We start from the raw sequence: 20510 nt of genomic DNA, 5'->3' as shown, positions 1-20510 counted from the left end.
AAGCTCAATATCCAGAAGAAAGAGCTAGAAAAGTGCGTAGAAAGAAAGGAAGGAAAAAGAAGTGTGAAGTTGGAGAAAGAGGAAAAAAAAAGGGAAAATCAAAATTTTGGCTATTTATCTCTCTTTTGTGGATTCCTTTAGGTGATCGAAGTCTTTCTTGTTTTTTGTTGTTGTTGTTGCTACCAGTTGTTGGGTTGAAGTTGCTACTACAAGTCGTTGCTCCTAGGTCGAAGTTACTCCTGGAGGATTGTCATTTACAAAAGGGAGAAAGGGATGACTTGGTTGGGAGGGAGTTTTTTTTTAGGTCAAGAGTCTTGAATTATCTCGTGAAACTATTGAACAAAGAATTGTTGACAGGGTTTTCCCCTAGATAGGGGTTTTGCCATGGTTGTCCACCTACATTTGGTGTCTATGCTCTCTTTGTGCTATTGATTTGGTAATTGCTTGATGAAATAAAAGATATGAGAAGAACATAAAGATAAGAAAATCACAAGTAATTATGTATATAAAGAAAGTCTTTCTGCCTTTCTAATTTTCTAACAATTTTGGCTCTCGCTAACAGCCCATATTTTGTGTCCTCTCGTCTCTTTGATCTTCATTGTTTGGTTGTTGCTTGATGATAGAAAACACAATAATAATCAAATTAAAGAAGAAGCTAATCAATTTAAGTAAAAAGACATCACAAGTAGTTATCAAAGTAAGAGAAATCTTTTATTCTAGCTGACCTAGATTTCTCAACATGATATCAAGGCTAAGGTGACAAGACAAGGAAAGACAACTTGAAGAAGGACCATCAAAAAGGAGTATCAAGAGAGATGAAGACATCAAAGAGAACATCTAACGATTAAGAAGAGATTCATCAGGGCCAAGAAAACTAAGGAATATCATAGAAGACCTAAAAACCCTTGCTCATCCAAAGAAGGGTTCTAGGCTTGAAGTATTCATGGGAAGCTAACACATAGTTCAATCACAAGGAAGAGAAAGACCTCCAAGACCCTACCTCCACTCAAAGAAGAACTACACATTTGAAGCATCCTGAAGTTTCCATTTCAAGGAAGTGTTGCCATAATCATCAAAGGAATCAAGGTGTTCTCCCTTTATTTGAATGAAGAATCTCATCACAACCATATTTGAAGAACGACGTCTCTGAAAGAAGCATTGTCATCTTAAGGGAAGCAAATATCATCATTAAAATCAAGAAGGCATCAAGTTGAAGATATCACCATCAAAGGAGCATCCTCACTTGACAAGTAAGAATCCTTATATCTATGACTGAATCTAATATCAAAATAACTTTATTCTACAAGGAGAGTAATAAATTGGTGCGGTAAATAAATTTGCTTGCATGGAAGAAGAGGACAGATTTGATCCTCATAGAAACTGAAGTCATTGGATATATTAAGAGTTCAATTGTCAAACCACCAAAAGAAGATGCTCAAGCTCTAGCGAAATATGTGAAGGGGGAGATTAGGGCTTGTAGAGATTAGGGCTCGAAGAATCCTTATAGAATTAATCAAGGATTCTCTCATCCCCTATGTAGCAAAATTGGAGAAGTCAAAAGACATCTATGACAAGGTGGTAGAATTGTTCTCCGTGAGCACTGCAGGAGAAGTACTATCTTTGAGAACCAATCTATACAAGATGAAGATATCAAAGAGGATGGAATAGCCTCATACTCCATGAGGGTGTCACATATAAGAGACCAACTACAAGAGTCGGGGGAAATAATGTCAGATAAAGAAATGACCACAGTTGCGCTCAATGCGCTACCAAAGGGATGGGGCAACTTCGTATCAAGCACCTATAGAAAGAAGGAAGCTACCCCATTCAATTAACATTGGTCATTATATGATTACGATCATGATATGTAGTGATCCGACGGTTCATTCTCTCCTCGGTATTACCGACACTTGATCTATGGCTTAACACCAGATTGGTCCATGATCTGTATTTAAAGAGCATAGAGGGTTATTTGTAGGGTAATTGTTTATGAGACAATCTTATGTAAATCTTCATTCCTTTATTAATAAATTGCGTAAAGTGGTTGCGTTGGCTCAGGTCGTGGATTGTTTCCCTCTTTGAGGGTTTTAATGACGTCAAGAATACTAGTGTATTGATTTGTGATCTGTTTGTGAGCGGTGTCCTTTGGTGTTTTGTCTAAGGAACTTACCCTGTAAATTCCTACATGGTATCGGAGCCAAGTTGAGGGCTGCATCCGTTGGTGATCCAAATCTGAAGCTGGTAGAACTGCTTCTGACTGTCGTTTCCTAGATCTAATGTTTATGGTTGCTTTTGGTCCGAGAGGACTGCTCTATTGTATTAGGAGCATCTATTCCAGTGAAGAACCCCTTTCGTTTCATGCAAAAAGGTTTTCGGTAGCCCTGGCTACGTCATTTTTAAGATCTGAAGGTATACAGTGTTTATTTGCAGCTTCTAGCTATTTTCTCTCTGTTTATTTCGGTTTATTTATCTCTTTGTTTTTTACTACCGGATCTACACCTTTCATTTCTATGTATGCTCTTTGCCCGGCGACTTTGTGCAATCTTTGCAAATCAGAAAGAGAAAGGAATTATTTTCTCATGCATATGCTCTTTTCTGTCGTGCCTTAGTGTGATCTTGGAAAATCAAAAACATTGAGGAAAAATGTTATCTTACGGGTAAAGCTCACTTCAAACCATAAGGTTTGTTTTTTTTGTATGTCCGTTTTGGGTTTTGTGGTTTTTGTTTTGTAGGCAAAAAAGAGCTTTCTCAAGTAAGCACGCACCCCAAAGTTTCGATGGCTAAAAAAAAAAAAAAAAAAAAAACCCTTCCTCTTTTCCAAAAATTACTAACCTTTTAAACTAGCTCACTTGGTCCAAAAAAATTACTTTATGAGAATAGAGGTCTTAAGCTCAAGTCTTTCTTTTTGTTGAGTTACTTTTTCAAAAAACACATGTAACTTATGTTTTAAAGTTACTTTATGTAAAAGTGTTCTCACCCATTATAAAAAGTGAGTCACTTATAATTCTAAAGTCTAATTATTTTTTATTTAAGTTACAATTTAGTGGGTAGCTAATAAAGTACCATAGTAAAAATGACTTTCACTTATTTATAAAAGTGAGTGATATAATTTTTTTTAAAAGTGAGCTAATTAGGTCAAGTTTGGAAACAGGGCGAATTTTTTTTAAATATAACATTATCATTCATTTCCGCACTTCGTCGGCATCTTCAATAACTTTTCTTCAAAAATCCATAACTTCTTCATCCGGAAGCCATTTTCAAAGCCGTTTTTTTTTAATCAGCCTACTTTTTCGAGATCTTTTCATTGGAGCACTTAGTTTCAACATCTATAGCTTCAGTAAAATGGAAAGTCCATCCCAGGTTATTCTTGACAGCACCAACTACTTCCAATGGTGGTCCTACATTGTGGATTTACTTAGAAGTAAAGATCTTTACAGAATAGCCTCAAGCCAAGAAACCAAACTGAAAGATGAAGATAAGGCAGCAAAATGGGAAAATAGACAAGATCAAGCACAGGGGTTGATAGGGATGTCTATTTCTCCAAACCTTAGATTCCATATCACAGAACTTGATACTTCTAATGAAGCAATGAAACAGATCACTAAAGTTTTTGGAATTAAAATGAACTTAGAGCCCATAAACTCGAAAATGAGTTGCTTACATTGGAACCCAATAATTTTTCTTCCACTGAAGATTTTTTGTCCAAGTTCAAGACCCTTAGACTTCTCTTGGAACGTTTTAAGGTTAAGAAAGAAGATGGTAACCTTACATATTTCATTCTTACTAAGTTGGGACCAGATTACTCTGTGTTTGTTTCCACCTTCCATTCTACAAGAGAAGCCTTCATTTCTCAAGGACAAGACTACAAGTCCCCTTCCTTTGATGCCTTTTGTGATTCTTTAATAAGAGAACAAGAAAAACTCTTCCACCTTGGCCTTCATAATCTTGGAAACTCTTCTAAGAAAGCCTTAGCCGCCCAGCAGCAACCAAATTCAAAGAATCCTAAGAAGTCGTATCCCAAAAAGAATGGTCCTAAACCAAACAAGGGTCCTAAGCAATTTCAGTCTCAAAATGAAAAAACATTTCAACAAAATGATAAGGCAACTAAAAACAAAGGGAAGAAGAGTGATAGACATTGCCACTTTTGTAATCAAGATAGCTACTTAGAATCCAAATGATTTAAGAAGACAGAAGCCTTGGAAGCAGCAATGAAGAAGCATACCATCCATCTAGAGCACTCTTCAACTTCAACTTCATCCTTAGGAATAGCACTTTCTGCATGTGGTTGTCAAACATCTCGGTCTGGATATGCACTAAATATATCTTCTTCTTCTAATTCTCATGAGTGGCTCATTAATTTTGGAGCTTCTTGTCACATGGTCAGAAACAAAGCCATGTTTTCTTCTTTAAATGATTGTAACACCAAAAATATATATGTTGGTGATGATAGATCTCTTAGTGTTGTAGGGACTGGAACTGTTCATATAGACAATGATCAATTTAATGATGTATTATGTGTTCCAACCTTATCCTGCAACCTTCTATCTGTATATCAGATAACTCATACAGGTGAAGGTAAAATCGTTGAATTTTCACCTCACGATGTTGTAATTAAGGACCTAAGAGATCCTAGACAGATTTTAGCTACTGGCATTGCTAATGATTCTACAAGGTTGTATAAGTTTAAAAACTTTGGGCCATCAAATCTTCCCTCGTTATTTGTTGCTCATAATGATGAAGTGAGCAAACTTTGGCATGAGCGATTTGGTCACTTAAACTATCGCTCCCTTCAAAATCTATGTTAAGAAAATATGGTGGCAGGTCTTCCAATGGTATCTTGCAAATTGTGCATAGTGATTTATGTGGTCCACTTCCAGTTGTTTCATTCTCTGGCTACAAGTATTTCTTAACTTTCATTGAGGGTTTCTCCAGACGCACTTGGATATACTTCTTAAAACTCAAGAGTGAAGTATTTAACATGTTCTTGGCCTTTAAGGCCTTTGTTGAAAAACAATCTGGACATCAAATTTTTAAGCTAAGATCAAATAATGGCGGAGAATATGTTAACAACAAATTCATCAACTTTTGCACTGAGAATGGAATTCAAATGCAACATATTGTTCCATACACTCCACAACAAAATGGTGTAGCTGAAAGTAAGAATCGCACCTTAAAGGAAATGGCTAATTGTATGCTTCAATCTAAAGGACTTAGTCTTAATTTTTGGGCAGAAGCAACTAACTGTGCAAATTACATAATAAATCGCACTACTACTAAAGTTTTAAATAATATCACTCCAGAAGAAGCATGGAGCTCAATTAAACCAGATGTAAGTCACTTTCGTGTTTTTGGAAGTGAAGCATGGGCCCATATTCCAGATGAGAAACATAAAGCTTTAGAACCTAAGAGTGAAAAATGTATTTTTGTTGGATATTATGAAGATGTCAAAGGATACAGACTTATTCCACTTAAGTCCAAAAATGTTATCATTAGAAGAGATGTAAAGCTAGTTGAAAATGTATCGGCCTATGAGCCTAGTTCGGCGGATGTGCCACCTCTCTCTATCCCTTCTACTTCTGAAAATATTTCTTCTTCAGGTGATGACATCAAGGATGACAATCCTCCCCCACCTTCTCAGGATCCTCCTTCAGCTCCTCAGCTTCCAAAATGGGTTTGTGCTACTTGGGATGCAGCAGGTTCTCTTGCCAGTGATCCTACAGATCAGCGATGTATATGTTGTCAGTTCGATAGAGCCTCTTCTTTACTGGCTCAAGCTTCAGCTAATTATGATCTTGACACCTTTGCAAAAGCTTCAGGCCATCCAGATTGGGATGCAACTATGACTGAAGAATATCGTTCATTATTGCAAATGATACATGGGACCTTGTTCCCCTTCCAAAGGGACAAAAACGTGTTAGATGCAAATTGGTTCACAAAACCAAGTATGGACTAGATGGAAAAGTTGATAAACATAAAGCTCGTCTTATTCCTAAGGGTTTTTCACAAGTTGAAGGCATTGATTATACTGAAACCTTCTCCCCTATTGCCAAAATGAACTCTATCCGCCTTGTTTTTTCCCTTGCTGCCTCTTTCAAATGGGAAGTCCATCAGATGGATGTTAAATTTGCCTTCTTGCATGGGGACTTGCATGAAGAAATCTATATGGAACAACCTACTGGCTTTATACAAACAGACTCCAGCCTTGTATGTCGGCTTAAGAAATCCCTTTATGGTCTCAAGCAAGCCCCTCGGGCTTGGTATGCCAAAATGGATAGCTTTCTTTTAGAAACTAGATTTTTTAGGTGTCATTTTGACAATATTGTCTACACCAAGAAAGTGGGCAAGTCTCTTATCATTCTTGTTCTTTATGTTGATGATCTTATCCTTACTGGTAGTGATCCCAACCTTATAAACCATGTGAAGCCCAGCCTTAAAAAGAAGTCTGAAATGACAGACTTAGGACACTTGCATTATTTTCTTGGTCTTCAAGTCTTGCAATCCAAGGAAGGTATTTCCCTTTCCCAATCCAAGTATGCATGTGATCTTCTACGCCATTTTCACATGGAAGACTGTAAGTCAGCCCCTTCTCCCTCTCAGTCTGGAGCCAAACTTTTAGTCACTTGTACTTCCCCTGAAGTTGATGCTACCTTGTACTGTCAACTTGTAGGAAAACTTTTGTATCTAACCCATACTCGTCCTGACCTTTCCTTTTCTTTTGGCTTTATTGCTCGGTTTATGCAAAACCCACATGAAGGTCATTGGAAAGCAGCTAAAAGAATACTTTGTTATGTTTGAGGTACAGTTCAGTTTGGAATTCATTACAGTGCAGAAGCATCTCCTCTATTGGTTGGTTTCACTGATTCTGATTGGGCTGGTGACCCTGATGATCGGAAGTCTACTACAGGTTATGTGTTCACTCTTGGTTTAGGACCTATTACATGGGCTTGCAAGAAACAAAATGCCATTTCTCTTTCCTCAGCAGAAGCAGAGTATCGTGGTGTCGTAGAAGCTAGTAAGGAAGCCCTATGGCTTCGTTAGATCCTGTCAAAGTTTGGCTTTCAGCAACAGCATCTGACTACACTTTGGTGTGATAATCAAAGTGCCATTCAACTATGCAAAGATGTAGTCCAACATCAGCGCAGCAAACACATTGAATTGGACATGCACTTCATCAGAAAGCTCATTCACGACCATGTTCTTGAAGTGCAATATTCTTCAACAGATGATCAAGTTGCAGACATATTTACAAAGGCTCTCACAGAGGCGAAGTTTACTAAACTTCGTTTTATGGTTGGAGTTCAGGAAGTTGTCACTAAGGGGGGATAGGCTCTAATGCATCCTTCCTTCTCCTATTGTGTCATATCTCTACATCCATCAATCCTATTCCAAGTTGTTCTTAAGGGGGGATGTTAGGATATTCCGACACATAGGAAATAGTTAAGTATAACTTGGTCTAGTGTAGACTTAGGTAAAAATGTTTCTTTACTATCTACTTTTGTAACTTACAATCTGACAGTCACGATATGTAGTGATCTGACGGTTCATTCTCTCCTCGGTATTACCGACACTTGATATGTGGCTTAACACCCAATTAGTCGATGACCTCTATTTAAAGAGCATGGAGGGTCATTTGTAGGGTAACCGTTCATGAGAGAAGCTTATGTAAATTTTCATTCTTCTATTAATAAATTGCTTGAAGTGGCCGCACTAGCTCAGGCCATGGACTGTTTCCCTCTTTGAGGGTTTAACCACGTCAAGAATACGGGTGTATTGATAAGTGATCTGTTTGTGAGCGGTGTCCTTTGGTGTTCTGTCTGAGGAACGTACCCTACAAATTCCCACAGTATCCATGTAGTTGATAGTTTAAGTCACATCACCATATAGTTGTAGATAGCATGGTTGAATATGTTCTATCTCACGAGCATGATTGAAAAAGAAGGATATCTTCCTTTAGAAAGATGCATGAAGGCATACGCCCTAGTTCATGTCTTCATATGAAATATGAGGTGGCTAACAAGATGAAGGAACTATGTAAAGAAGTTCCTGCGGTCCAATATGCGAGGGAAGGATGAAGTATTCATGGAAATGCTGCAACTATGGTCACATAAAATAAGGAATCAACATCCAATGACTAGAAGAATCTGATATGACATCTCCATGGAGAAAGCATGAAGACTCTGATAAAGTCTGTAAAAGAAGGAAACACTTACCATTGGATGTCTTTCAGATGTGTTTATGAAAGTGTAAAATGTTGATGTGGCAGGGAAGAAGATGTCACGATGAAAGGCCATCATATAAGGTAACTTTGATTTTATGCTCAATTTGATTTTTGAACAACATCTAGTTGGGTTGATATTGGGCTACCGGATGAGAGTTGTAGATGCCACCTACAACTAAATACTCATGGGAATGGATGAAAGATCCTAAAAGAAACATGACATGCAAGAGGTAGTTATGTGAAGAAAATTCAGTGGACAGGAAGATCACTTTCCAATGAAGAAAAGAATGACATGACTGATGGTTCAACCCTATGGTTCATGAAGGAAACTGACAGATGGTCGATGCCCCAAGAAGAATGCCTAGAAGGCTCCATAATGATGAAGATGAAATTCATGACACTGAAAGGAGGAGCTCTACAAGTCCCTGGTTAAGAGGGAGCTCTACCATGATCTCCACCAAATAGCAGAGAGTTGTTGTTGGAAATAAGTGCCTAGTTAAGACGGAGCTTCGGTATATTCCTTTATAGGAATGAGTATATCTTCCCTAGTTGAGGAGAGATAGACACATCATTCTTGTCTTCATATTGTGAAAAAAGAATGGACGATTAGGTAAAGCACCTGAAACTGATTCTGATAATCTTTGAACATGAAGTAGGGCATACAAGATAAGAGTAGTCAAAGAGGAAATTCCTTGAGGATGTTTTATTCCAAGATAGGAATTGTCCTAAAAGGCCATACCCTGTGAACACTCGGGTGGGGTGAGTGCCTTGAGAGACAATGATGGTGATGTTTTGTCAGTCATTGATCTCGCCAGCATTGTGCTCTAATATTATGGAGAGATAGAGTTGTTAGTCAAGGCCTTGCTATGTGACAACGTTGGTTAATATGATGAGATGCTCTGGCATAAGCTAAGGAAGTAGCTTATAAGATGGCTTATCAATCTTACTCTTCTTAGGAGAATTCTTCAGTTTGAGAATGTCCAAGTACCTTTTATAGCTCATGAATACCTCCCCAGTTAAGAGGGAGTGTTGATATATGTAACTAGGTGTCTTTGTAATGAGGGGCTCTCAGAAGAGGTTGGGGATTTGGTGGTAATGGCATGGAAGACCATTGCTCAGGGCTCCCCGAATCTTTTCTGGGAATCCAAGCTAAATAATGTGAAGTAGGAACTCAGGAAATGGCTAAAGGAGAACTATCAACCTCCAGGTAAAAAAAGGACAAACAAAGTTCAAGAACTTCAAGAACACTACAAACTGATGGAAGAAGTTCAGTTAGAGGAGAAACACATTCAGCAAGAAAAGGAACTCTCTAGTCATATATTTTCTTTTAGTCTCCATGAAGAAATCTCTGGAGGCTAAAATCGCGCAGCTTATGGTTAAAAGTTGGGGACTCCAACACTACCTTCTTTCATAAGCAAGCCAAATCTAGGGAGGCTTGAAATAGAATAAAGGAAATTGTGCCTGAGGGGAAACCGAAGGTAAGTTCCTTTGAGGAAATAAAAGAAGAGGCCTTCATCTTTTTTCAATCCCTTATTAGTAAAGAACATATCCCTCTTGACTGAGCAAAGGACTTCCTTCAAGCTTTTCCACAGGTGATCTCTCCTGTTGCTAACCAAATTCTCTTATATGAAATAAGCAAACAAGAAGTCTGAAAAGCGGTCTGGTCCGTGGACCCTTAGAAAGCTCTCAGTCGTGACTAGTTCTCCATATGCTTTTACCGATTATATTGGACTACTATAAAAAAGACCTCCTTAGAAGGCTAAACCACAACAAGATCAAAAATCAAATTGACAGGACCACAAATTCTTCCTTTCTTGTTCTAATCCCCAAGGAAGCCAATCCATCTAATTTCTCAAGATTTCAACGCATTTCGCTTTGCAACTCTTCTTATAAAATTTTGACCAAAATCATTGCCAGCAAAGTCAAACCCTTGCTCTCTTCCTTTATCTCAAAGAACCAAGGTGGTTTTATGCAGTAGAGACATATTCCAGATAACATTATTCTAGTTCAGGAAGTTATTCATTCGAGTAAGGAGGCGAGAGAAGTTGGAACGGTTATTAAGTTGGATATGGCCAACGCTTTTGATCGGGTAAATCATTCCTTTTTGTTCCTTGAATTGGAAATTAGGTTTTAGTAAGGATTTCATTTTATGAATTAATGCTTGCATTGGATCCCCGTGGATTTTCCCTCTCATCAACGGCAGGCCATCCCCCTTTTCTGTTGCTTCCAGAGGCCTTCGAAAGGGATGTCCCTTGTCGCCTTTGTTGTACATAATAATGGTTGAACCTTTGAGTAGGAATCTTGAGGTTGCTAGGATATTTGGGTCTCTTCTAGGATTAAGAATAGCTACAAATGTTCGTGAAGTCAACCACTCCCAGTTTGCAAGTGACACCCTTAGTTATAGCCTCCTTCATTTGTCTAGAGGTTTAATTAATAAAAAGAAATGTCAATTGATTGGTTGGAATTGTTCTAGGTTCTACTTTGCTTGAAATTTCCCGTTTACTGGGTTTCTTGCTTGGTATTGATCGAAACTCCTTTTCCTATCATGGGATTCCAATATCCTTTAACGAGGTCTTTGGGGAGGATTAGGATTCTGTCATGCATAAAATTAAAATAAGAATCCAATCATGGAGAGCTATGTGCCTAAATCTTGTTCGGAGAGTTACTCTTATCAAGTCGGTTCTCTCCTCTCTCCCAGTGTATTTAGGGTCAGGTTTGTTACCCCCAAAGCATATAATTCATAGTTTAAGTAGCCTAATTGTGAAATTCCTCTTACAGGGACGTAAAAACAATGAAAACAAGTGCCATCTTGTTAACTGGAAAATGGTAAGACAACCTAAGAATATAGGTGCATTAGCAATCAAAGACCATGAATTCATGAATCTGGTTCTTGGTGCAAAATGAGTTTGGAGGTTACTTTCAGACTCAAATGAGTGGTGGAAAAAGGCCTTCACAAGGAAGTATTTCCACAAAAATCGACTTCTTAGACCTAAAGCAGAATCATGGTAAGGGAAAGGAACCAAAATTTGGAAGTTATGTAAAGTGACGACCCTGTTTCTGATGGATCAGCTGGGTTGGAAATCAAGCAATGGGAAGCGTATTCATCAGTGGAGAGAGTGCTCTCCCCTATTAGATCCTTTAGTTATTGATCAACGGTTTATAGATTTAACAAAATGGATAGTAGGGCAACGTCTTACCCATCTTGCTGACATACCAAATTGGGACGATCAAGGAAATTACAATAGGTGGAGATCACTGAACTTACCCAAGCACTTGTTGCACCATTGGCAATCCATGTTATTACATCTAAAAGGGTTTGCCTCTATACCTAATAGTAAACTGGCTAAACGACTTTGGTTTGGAGGAAGGCAAAAAAAATACACAGTTAAGGATGGGTATGATCTTCTCATTAAGAAATTGTCCTCACCTTCTCCAAATAGAATATGGGGAAAGATTTGGAATAATGATGGGCATCCAAAGGTCAACATTTTTTGTTAGGAGTTGGTTCAAAAGAAGACCCTATCAGTTGAGAATCTTAGAAAAAGAAACATCCATGGCCCTTCTCACTACGTACTCTATGGCATGGGGAAGGAATCCATCAAGCATCTCTTTTGCCAATGCCCCTTTACAGTGGATACTTGGGAATTTGCCCGCATGCCTATTTTTCAAATCTCTTCTAGTCCTGAGGAGTGGAAGCGGTATTTATCCTAAGGCAATCTCAATATCCCTTCCCTAAGAAATCAAGCTCCCTTTTTATACGATGTTGGATTGTTGTTCCTAAATATCTTTGTTGGTCGATTTGGAATAATGATGGGCATCCAAAGGTCAACATTTTTTGTTAGGAGTTGGTTCAAAAGAAGACCCTGTCAGTTGAGAATCTTAGAAAAAGAAACATCCATGGCCCTTCTCGCTATGTACTCTGTGGCAGGTGGAAGGAATCCATCAAGCATCTCTTTCGCCAATGCCCCTTTACAATGGATACTTGGAAATTTTCCCTCATGCCTATTTTTCGAATCTCTTCTAGTCCTGAGGAGTGGAAGTGGTATTTATCCTAAGGCAATCTCAATATCCCTTCCCTAGGAAATCAAGCTCCCTTTTTATACGATGTTGGATTGTTGTTCCTAAATATCTTTGTTGGTCGATTTGGCTTTGCCGAAATCAATCAATCTTCCAAGACAAACAGTTCTCTCCAAAATCTACAGCCATCAAAGGAATGCAGTTACTTTTTGAGGTGATCTCCTCCAAGGGATACGAAGAATCAGAATTGAAAGATCAAAGTATAATAGAAAAAAATTGGCTCAAAATTTCCATCAATTCAAAGCACATCTCCAGTAAATAAATAAAAACTTCCTCCATATTGTATTAGGCTGGTTGGGGAAACGTTGAAGAATGGCAAAGAAATATAGGACAGGTTCAGCTCTTTTTCAACAATGCTTCGAACGTTAACCCGAGGAGGCAAGAGCAGGAGGGGTGATTTATAACCTCAAAGAAAAATATGAAACAAAGTACACTTGGGGACTTGGGAAAGCCTTGAATAACCAAAGTTGAAGTTCTCTCTCTTTGGCAAGACTTGAAGATAAGCATCTCCAAAGGCATTAAAAAATTGATTATTATCGGTGACTCAATGGTGGTGATCCAAAAATGCATAAGGCTCTTTAGAAGCAAACATCTTTTTAACTTTGAACCTTCTCCATTGCTAATAAGGATTGTGACTCTACTCAAAAAGCTTGATGAATTTGAATTTTTCCACCTATAAAGGGAGAATAATCAAATGGCAGACCTTCAAGCTATTGTTGGTGCTACATTAGTCCAAAGGGTTTTAAATGTAGATGATGATATTAAAACATGCCACATCCTATAATGAACGGTTTAATTAATCATCTACCGGAGTACAGAAGGAACATCGGGATAATCACAATACTAGGCACCTTTGTTAATATCTCAAAAATGGCAAAGGCACCGCGAGAAGGTGTCGAGCATAGCTGGGGAATAAATTACAGATGGTCATGGCAAAGAATAGAGGTCATGTTGCAAGACAAGTGGTTATCTCCTAGCTAGTTATTAAATGGGGAGGCAGGTGAGATCAATCTTAGTACCTTAGTACATTCTATCGGTGCTTTGTATGAAGGAGTGTGTCATGACGGAATTACAGGCAGGGAATTCATTTAATTTCGAAAAGATGGCAGTCTCATCTCAATTCGATCATTTGGTTATATATAGAAGTTACATAATGCACCTAAGGAATAGAATTGTTCCGGTGCAAGCAAGGATAGCAAGGAAGATGGAAGCAGCAAATTCTGGTAGAGGGAATGGAGCTGAGGATCCAGGGAGCAATGGAACTGTGTTGGAGATGATTGACAAATCATCCAAGCAAGTTGTGAAAGAGATTCGAGATCATATCACTGTGGTGTTGTCTCATTTGGTTGGGTTAGGGAAAGACATCGAATTGTTGCAGAAGTCCATGGAAACTCTGAATATTGGGATGATTAACTTGAAGTTTAAAGTTGATAACATAGGGGTAAAGCTTGAGGCGGCCGCTATAGGTGTTCTGAAGGAGGTTTTTTGTCTGCGTGATACACCAGTTCCAATGATGGAGGGAACTGAGGAAGCAGCGAACAATGCCCAGGAGCCTGATGCTGAGATAAATGCGAACTTGATCCAGTCACTCGGAGCTGCTCAAGATGCTTCGGAACAAGAAGGTCGTGAGTAGCCTGACTTTCAATTTATATGTTATGCCAGATAGTAAAACTCTGCGGGGTTTTTTGTCAAATATATAGCATAAGCAATGTAATGATAGGCTATAGAAATAAAGAGGGTAGCAGTAAGGTCTCATTGAAAAAGAATTGTATGTTTCTAAGACTGAGCTTCTTATCAATGTAAGGGACTTGACCCGTTTCCAGATTTTGATATAAAAATTGTTATCCATTTCTTTAAAAAAATGACATATGTAATCATGTTTTTATGTATTCGATGTAAAGAGAAAAATAAATTTATCACTGTTATTCTTGAGGCATGTATTTCATGCTCAAGGGAAATTTATTTTTAGGTCAAGCACCCATAGGGTGCTTCTAGGACTTTTCTTAGAGTCAAAGTCATAAGAGCCATTGTCATGTATGGAAGACCCTTTTGGGCATGTTACATATTGTAAAGAAAATATAGTTCACTCAAATTAGAGTTAAAAACCCTCCAAGACCTTGTCTTTATGCCTCAAGCAAGTTGGCCTCAAGGAAGCAATTTGTACCCTTGGAAAGCCTATATATAATAAGGAACTCGATCTCCTTTGCACACACAACAAGCAAGTTCGAACTCCTCAAGAAAGATGCTGGAAAATGACGAAAATCAAGGATAAGAAGAAGAAAAACAAGATCGAAGTTTTGGATATCTCTCTCTCTCTCTCTCATGTTAGGGTTTCTAAAGTTGTTGGGCAACTCAAAGTGCTCAAAAGTTGTTGGGCAAGTCGATGTGTTGGAAAGTTGGTAAGAAAGTCGAAGTTGCAGAAGAAACTGTTGGGTCAAAGTTGTTGAAGAAGTTACTGCGGTCAAAATTGTTGGAAATAAAGCTCATCAAGGAGAAAGGTTGACTTGGCCTTGGAGGGGTCTTTGTCAAGGGTCTTAGGCCTTGGAATTCATCATTTGAAGGTACTATAAAGATATAAGAATTTTGTGGGTTTTTGCTCTTAAGAGGAGAGGTTTTCGCCCCTACTAGAAGCCTACATTTTGTGTCCTCTTGTCTCTTTGATCTTCATTCTTTGGTAGTTGTTTGATGATAGAAAACACAATAATAAACAAGTTAAAAAAAAAAGTTAATCAAGTTAAGTAAAAAGACATCACAAGTAGTTATCAAAGTAAGAGAAATCTTTTAATCTAGCTACCCTAGATTTCTCAACAATTTCAGTCTACAAATGATCACTAGAAGAATTTTTAAGAAACATAGACCAAAATGGGATGTGACATCAAGTCAAATGGTTCAAGCTAATGGAAGTTATTGTACCATACTTAATTTCCCTATTTCTTTCCCACAAGGAACAATGTTTTCCAAATCAACATATGCCTGTCAATGCAGTTTTTGGATGAGGTGGTTGTAGACGTGGATTCAATGAATTTTCTATATTTTTCTTGTTAGGTTGTTGGAGATTAAACACTTGAGCATATTTTATACCTCGCTACAAACTATATAGAACTCATGCTTGAGAATATAGGCAAATTAGATTGGTTGGACAAGGTTGTTGATAATCTTGATCCATTACCAAATACATCTACAACTACAAGTGAGCATTAAACCTAACCAACCTACATCCATCTGAACTTTGGATCTACCAAGTGCCAAGAGGGATCAAATCTCTTGAAATGCAAACCACTTTTAGAGTGAATATCTATGCTAGTTCAACTATTAATTGTAAATATTAATTTTATGTTTTTTAGTTTATTTTATTTATTTTTATTTTATTTTATTTTTACATTATTTTGACATAGTCAAAACAATAAATATGACATTACAACATCTCTACCATAGTGGGCTAGATAATTTTATGTTTTTTATTCTATTTTATTTTATTTTTTGATTTTACTTTGTTTTTATTTTTATTTTATTTTGACCCAGTCAAAATGTTAAACATTACCACATCTCTACCACTCTATGATAGAGAGCGCCTCTCGGCACAATGGGGAGAAACGCATGGGGCGAGGAGATTTTTAGGCTTGCCATCACGACATTTGCAAAAAAATATCCTCATGTTACAAGGTCTCATTTCCCAAGGTTTCATGTTGCATTATTAAATTATTTAAATGAGAAGACAAGATCTCAATGCAAAAACAAGGATGATTGAAAAGAAATTTGCAAGAAAGCATGTAACACCAATTTTTGGTATGGTGAAACAGAGATTGTCAAAGTTGTCAAACCCCTTTGTTTAGGTGTTGCAAATGGTAGATGGTTAATAAATTGACTATGGGTTACATTGATGAAAGCATGGATCAAACCAAAAAGCAAACAACGACTACATACAAAGATTATAGGAAAAAATATCTCTTCGTTTTGACGATCATTGATAATAAACGAAACAACCAACTCCATCATACTATATATACAACTAGGTCCTTAACCCAAGGTACCATTACAAAGTCATTGTTCGACAACATGAACTTAGGCACGTCAAAGATGGATTGCACATTTGCATAAAGTACGTGGTTCATAATCAAACAATCCAATTGAAAATACATTACCAGATCAATTTTTAAGTAAAAATGCAAGTACACTTGCCAAAAAAACTAGTTGTTTTTACACGAGATGAAAATAGCTAAGAAATTCCAAAGTTTTCAAGTTTAATTATTCATTTTCAAAGCATTGAAAATTTGTATCCAAAGTTACAAACTAATCTTTTGAATTTCCTAACTTCATCATTGACGCCCTCAATCATAAAAGTTTGCACTTGAGATCTTAAGTCAAATTTGTAATGCTTCAAGGTGTTAGCACAATTGCTCTATCCTGGACTACATTTACACAAAGCAATGAAATTATTTTAAACAACGATTAAATGATCTCGTCTTTTTTCAATACAAACCTTTGACTAAGGTGGAACCAATACCTAAACAAAACACCTACTATAGATCCAATTTTTTGGAGGATATTGATCCCTCTGTGGAATGAACAGTGGAACCTGGAAGGAGAAAAATAATGATGATTTCAAGGTGGACTTAGATTCACAAGTACCAAGAAGCACTAGTATTTATGTCCCTAGAGGATCAACGACGATGCCAATTTAGAGTTGGAGGGTGCTATCGGTGATGAGAATCCCAATATCGGGGATAATTTTGATTGTATGTCCTTATTTTTTGTAATATGATGTTTTTTGAATGTTTCCAATCATTTAAAGCCTTGGGTTTGTGTATCTTGTTTCACATTTGTGCCGCACACTATGACATTTTGCGATCTTCACCATTACACGCTATAAACATGAACAAAAATTGCATATTTAAGGTCTAATTTTTTGGATTTAAATTGATATTCAAGAATATATTTATCGTTTAACTAAAATTCAGTGTTGCAAACATCTTGATTTTATCGCGAAATCATGATTTTCTGGCCTAGCTGATGTTTGTCGATTTTACTGATATTTTGGTGTTTGCAACAATTCTAAAATTTACATACTTAATGTTTTTCAGTGTTCCACGAGGACGCATCCCCCAGGGTCGGGTGCGCGCACCCCTCACACCCCACACACCCGGGACGGGGAGTCTCTTGGGGGTGCGTTTCCCCACGCACCCTTTTTGGGGAGTCTTGGGGAGACGCAAGGGGGTGCGTTTCCCCAGTGTGGGAGTCTAGACTCCCCAAAAAGGGTGCTTCTGGGCGTCCCCCTTCGGTATGGGAGTCTAGACTCCCCAAAAAGGGTGTGCCTAGGCGTCCCCCTTTAAATTTGTCTAGTAAGACTTAAAAATTCAAAATTCAAAATCAAAAATTCAAAACTCAAAACCATTAAATTTTATTTTTTTAAACTAAATAACTAAAAGTTAAAAGGCTAAAAAAAAATTAAAATTAAAACTAAATAACTAAAACTTAAAAGCCTAAACCTTAAAGTTAAAATCTCATTTCATTTCAACCCAAAGTCATTTCCATTTCACTCTTAACTATTTTTGAGTTTGAACTTTGAAACTTTGACTTATATAGATTTAGAATTCAAACTTTGAAAATATACTAGTATGTTTTGCTTTCAATTTAGATTCTAGAATGATGGATGATGAATTTAGTTTTTAAATCAATGTAGATTGTAGAATGATGAACCATTGAATGATGAATGATATCGATCAATGTATTTGAATATTTTATTATTGATTTTTATTTTTGTTTTTCGAATCTCATGGTATGTATGAATAATAATTAATTCAATAATGAGACTTGTCACTTGAGTATGTCATATGAATGATGTATGTATCAAAATGAATGATGAGGATGGATCAATGATTCAAATTTCAATTGTCTATTTAATATTTTTATGCTTTCATTATTGAACAGTGAACAATGAATATGAACTCGAATTATATATATATATATATATATATATATATACCTCGACGACTCCCCGCACCCCCGAAATTTCCCTAAAATTTGAGGGTACTCCCACACGTCCCCCCTGTGCGTCTCCCCGCACCGGAGTCTTGGTGGAACATTGATGTTTTTTGGTAGTCTGGTTCTTCAACCCAATTTTCCTGCCAATTAAAATTACGATAGCTTTGAGATAGACAAACCACTATTGTAAGAAATCTAAGAGGATGTGTTTAGAAATTGAATTCCAGCTATCCAGAGAAAGACCTCTACAAAACCAATCAAAATTAAAAACCAAATATGACAAAATATTATCAAGCTGCAGAACAAGACAAACATATGAAGAAGGTTTGAATATGTAACTTGAATATGTCAGGCTTGAATAGCTAAAACAAGAGTACCCTAGCAGTGGGATCAACCTAGGATGTATTAATCCTTTAACAGTGTAACAATTTCGTATGAAGCTTCACAGGCCCCATTTATCATGTTTCCACAACCCAGCAGAGTATCAACGGTATATCATCAAGCGAAAGAGCTTAACAACGAATCTTGGAAAAAATCAGATGTTTTGGCATCAACACACCCTTATATACCAGTGATATTTGGGCAAAGCATCTCTTAAGGTGCAGGGCATGTTATAAGAATGATATATATTATAAATTATTATTTATCCTAATTATATAATACTTATGTAATATATCTCTATCAAATATGTATGCATATTTCATTTTATATCATATATTCTTATTCAAATACACACACATATACATTCTATCTCCATATAATTCTGCACTTTGTGTGCAAAACCTTGCTACAGGATCATAACAGTCTCAGGCATTCCATCTCTAAGCAGCACATAAATGGAACGATGATGAACCATAAAAACTAGCAATTATTCATGGCCACCAGAAAGAGGAGAAAGTTGTAAAGAATGATTTCCAGATTCTAAGTGCAATCAAACATTCATCTACATTATTTTTCCTATTAGTTACATTGTATTGCTTCTTTGGGATGAATGTCTACCAGAACCAATGTTACTAGACTCGGAATCGGCAATAAATCGGCAAGGGAAAAGAGCGAAGAGTTTTAATCGGATCGCGGAAAAATCGGTTAATTCAATAATTTAAGATATACACATATATTGAATTAAAAGAACACAGAAACAAACAAAAAAAACAAACATAAACATTTTTCATTGATATTCAATAAAGCCATGTCCAAACAATGCATAATATCAATAGATGTCAAAAAAATCATGAATGAATAACTACCTCATATATGTCATGAGTCCAAACATGATCCAAAGTATTGGGTCTTGACTCCTAACCTCTGACTACATCAAACCAGAAGCATCTGCTTCTAAAAGTTTATAAAATACTGCATACTAATCAGCACAAAAGCAGTAACTGAAATCTGTTGATTGCTTCTAAAATGATACGATAATGGTTTGCTACTGAAATCTCTGACCAAGCACATGCTGAAGCTACAATGGAGCACACTGCACACTACGCCTCTATTACACTATGACTCTATTACATGGAGTAAATTGAAACTGAAACCATGCCTCTATTACCTTCTCGATGTATGAGTTGTAGGCCTGAGCAGTGAGAAAAATCAATTACAGACCGACTTTTAATTTTTAACCTAACTAAACTACGCAACGAAAAATGTAGGAACTCTAAAAGTTAAAACCTGTGCCCCTCGAGTTGAGGGTTTAAAATCACCTCAATCGCCTAAATCGCAATTAATCGGTGATTCACAAGTGAAACTCGTGTTGACCACGAGTCAAACATGGTCAACACGAGTTTGACTCGCCCATAGTTGAACCGGATCGTTTGAGGGAAGAGCAGAGTTTGACTCGTGATTAATCGCAAGTGATCGGAGATTCATGTTTCACTGACCAGAACAGGTACATTAAGCTTTAAACTTCTAACATTCAGGCAATAACAAGTAACTTACCCCCATAAATAATTCGAGTCTGAGATGCAACTTTAGCAGAAACATTCTTGCTCAACCATTCACGGACTGCTACATGAACTTCCTGGGCCTGCTGAGGAGAAGCCACTTTCCCTGTACCAATGGCCCAGACAGGTTCATATGCAATAACCACATCATCCCAGCTAGGAACATTATCTGCAGTTCAATTTATCACTTAGAAATCTATACAGTTTAGCCACATGAATACTGGATTTTGACTAAAAAGTTTCTAATATACAATACGAATGAGTACAGTTCGATAAAAAATATAAGGGCATAT

The 20510-nt window shown here is 37.1% G+C and overlaps 1 protein-coding gene across 1 annotated transcript in view; it reads right to left on the bottom strand.

Annotated features, from left to right (window-relative positions):
- The window catches only part of TIM (triosephosphate isomerase), a 353432-nt gene that overhangs the window by 106402 nt on the left and 226520 nt on the right, over positions 1-20510 (bottom strand). Inside the window, exon 7 of the mRNA XM_089404394.1 lies at positions 20213-20386. Within this exon, the coding sequence (XP_089260520.1) occupies positions 20213-20386 (174 nt within the window). The remainder of the gene's footprint in view (positions 1-20212; positions 20387-20510) is intronic.

This window comes from Pinus tabuliformis, chromosome 2_2 (assembly GCF_031772625.1).
Source record: "Pinus tabuliformis cultivar Carrire ecotype Pingquan chromosome 2_2, CPIR1, whole genome shotgun sequence".
In the NCBI taxonomy this organism is placed as follows: domain Eukaryota; kingdom Viridiplantae; phylum Streptophyta; class Pinopsida; order Pinales; family Pinaceae; genus Pinus; species Pinus tabuliformis.
The sequence above is the reverse complement of the archived record's forward strand: the minus strand, read 5'-3'. Positions and strand labels throughout refer to the sequence as shown.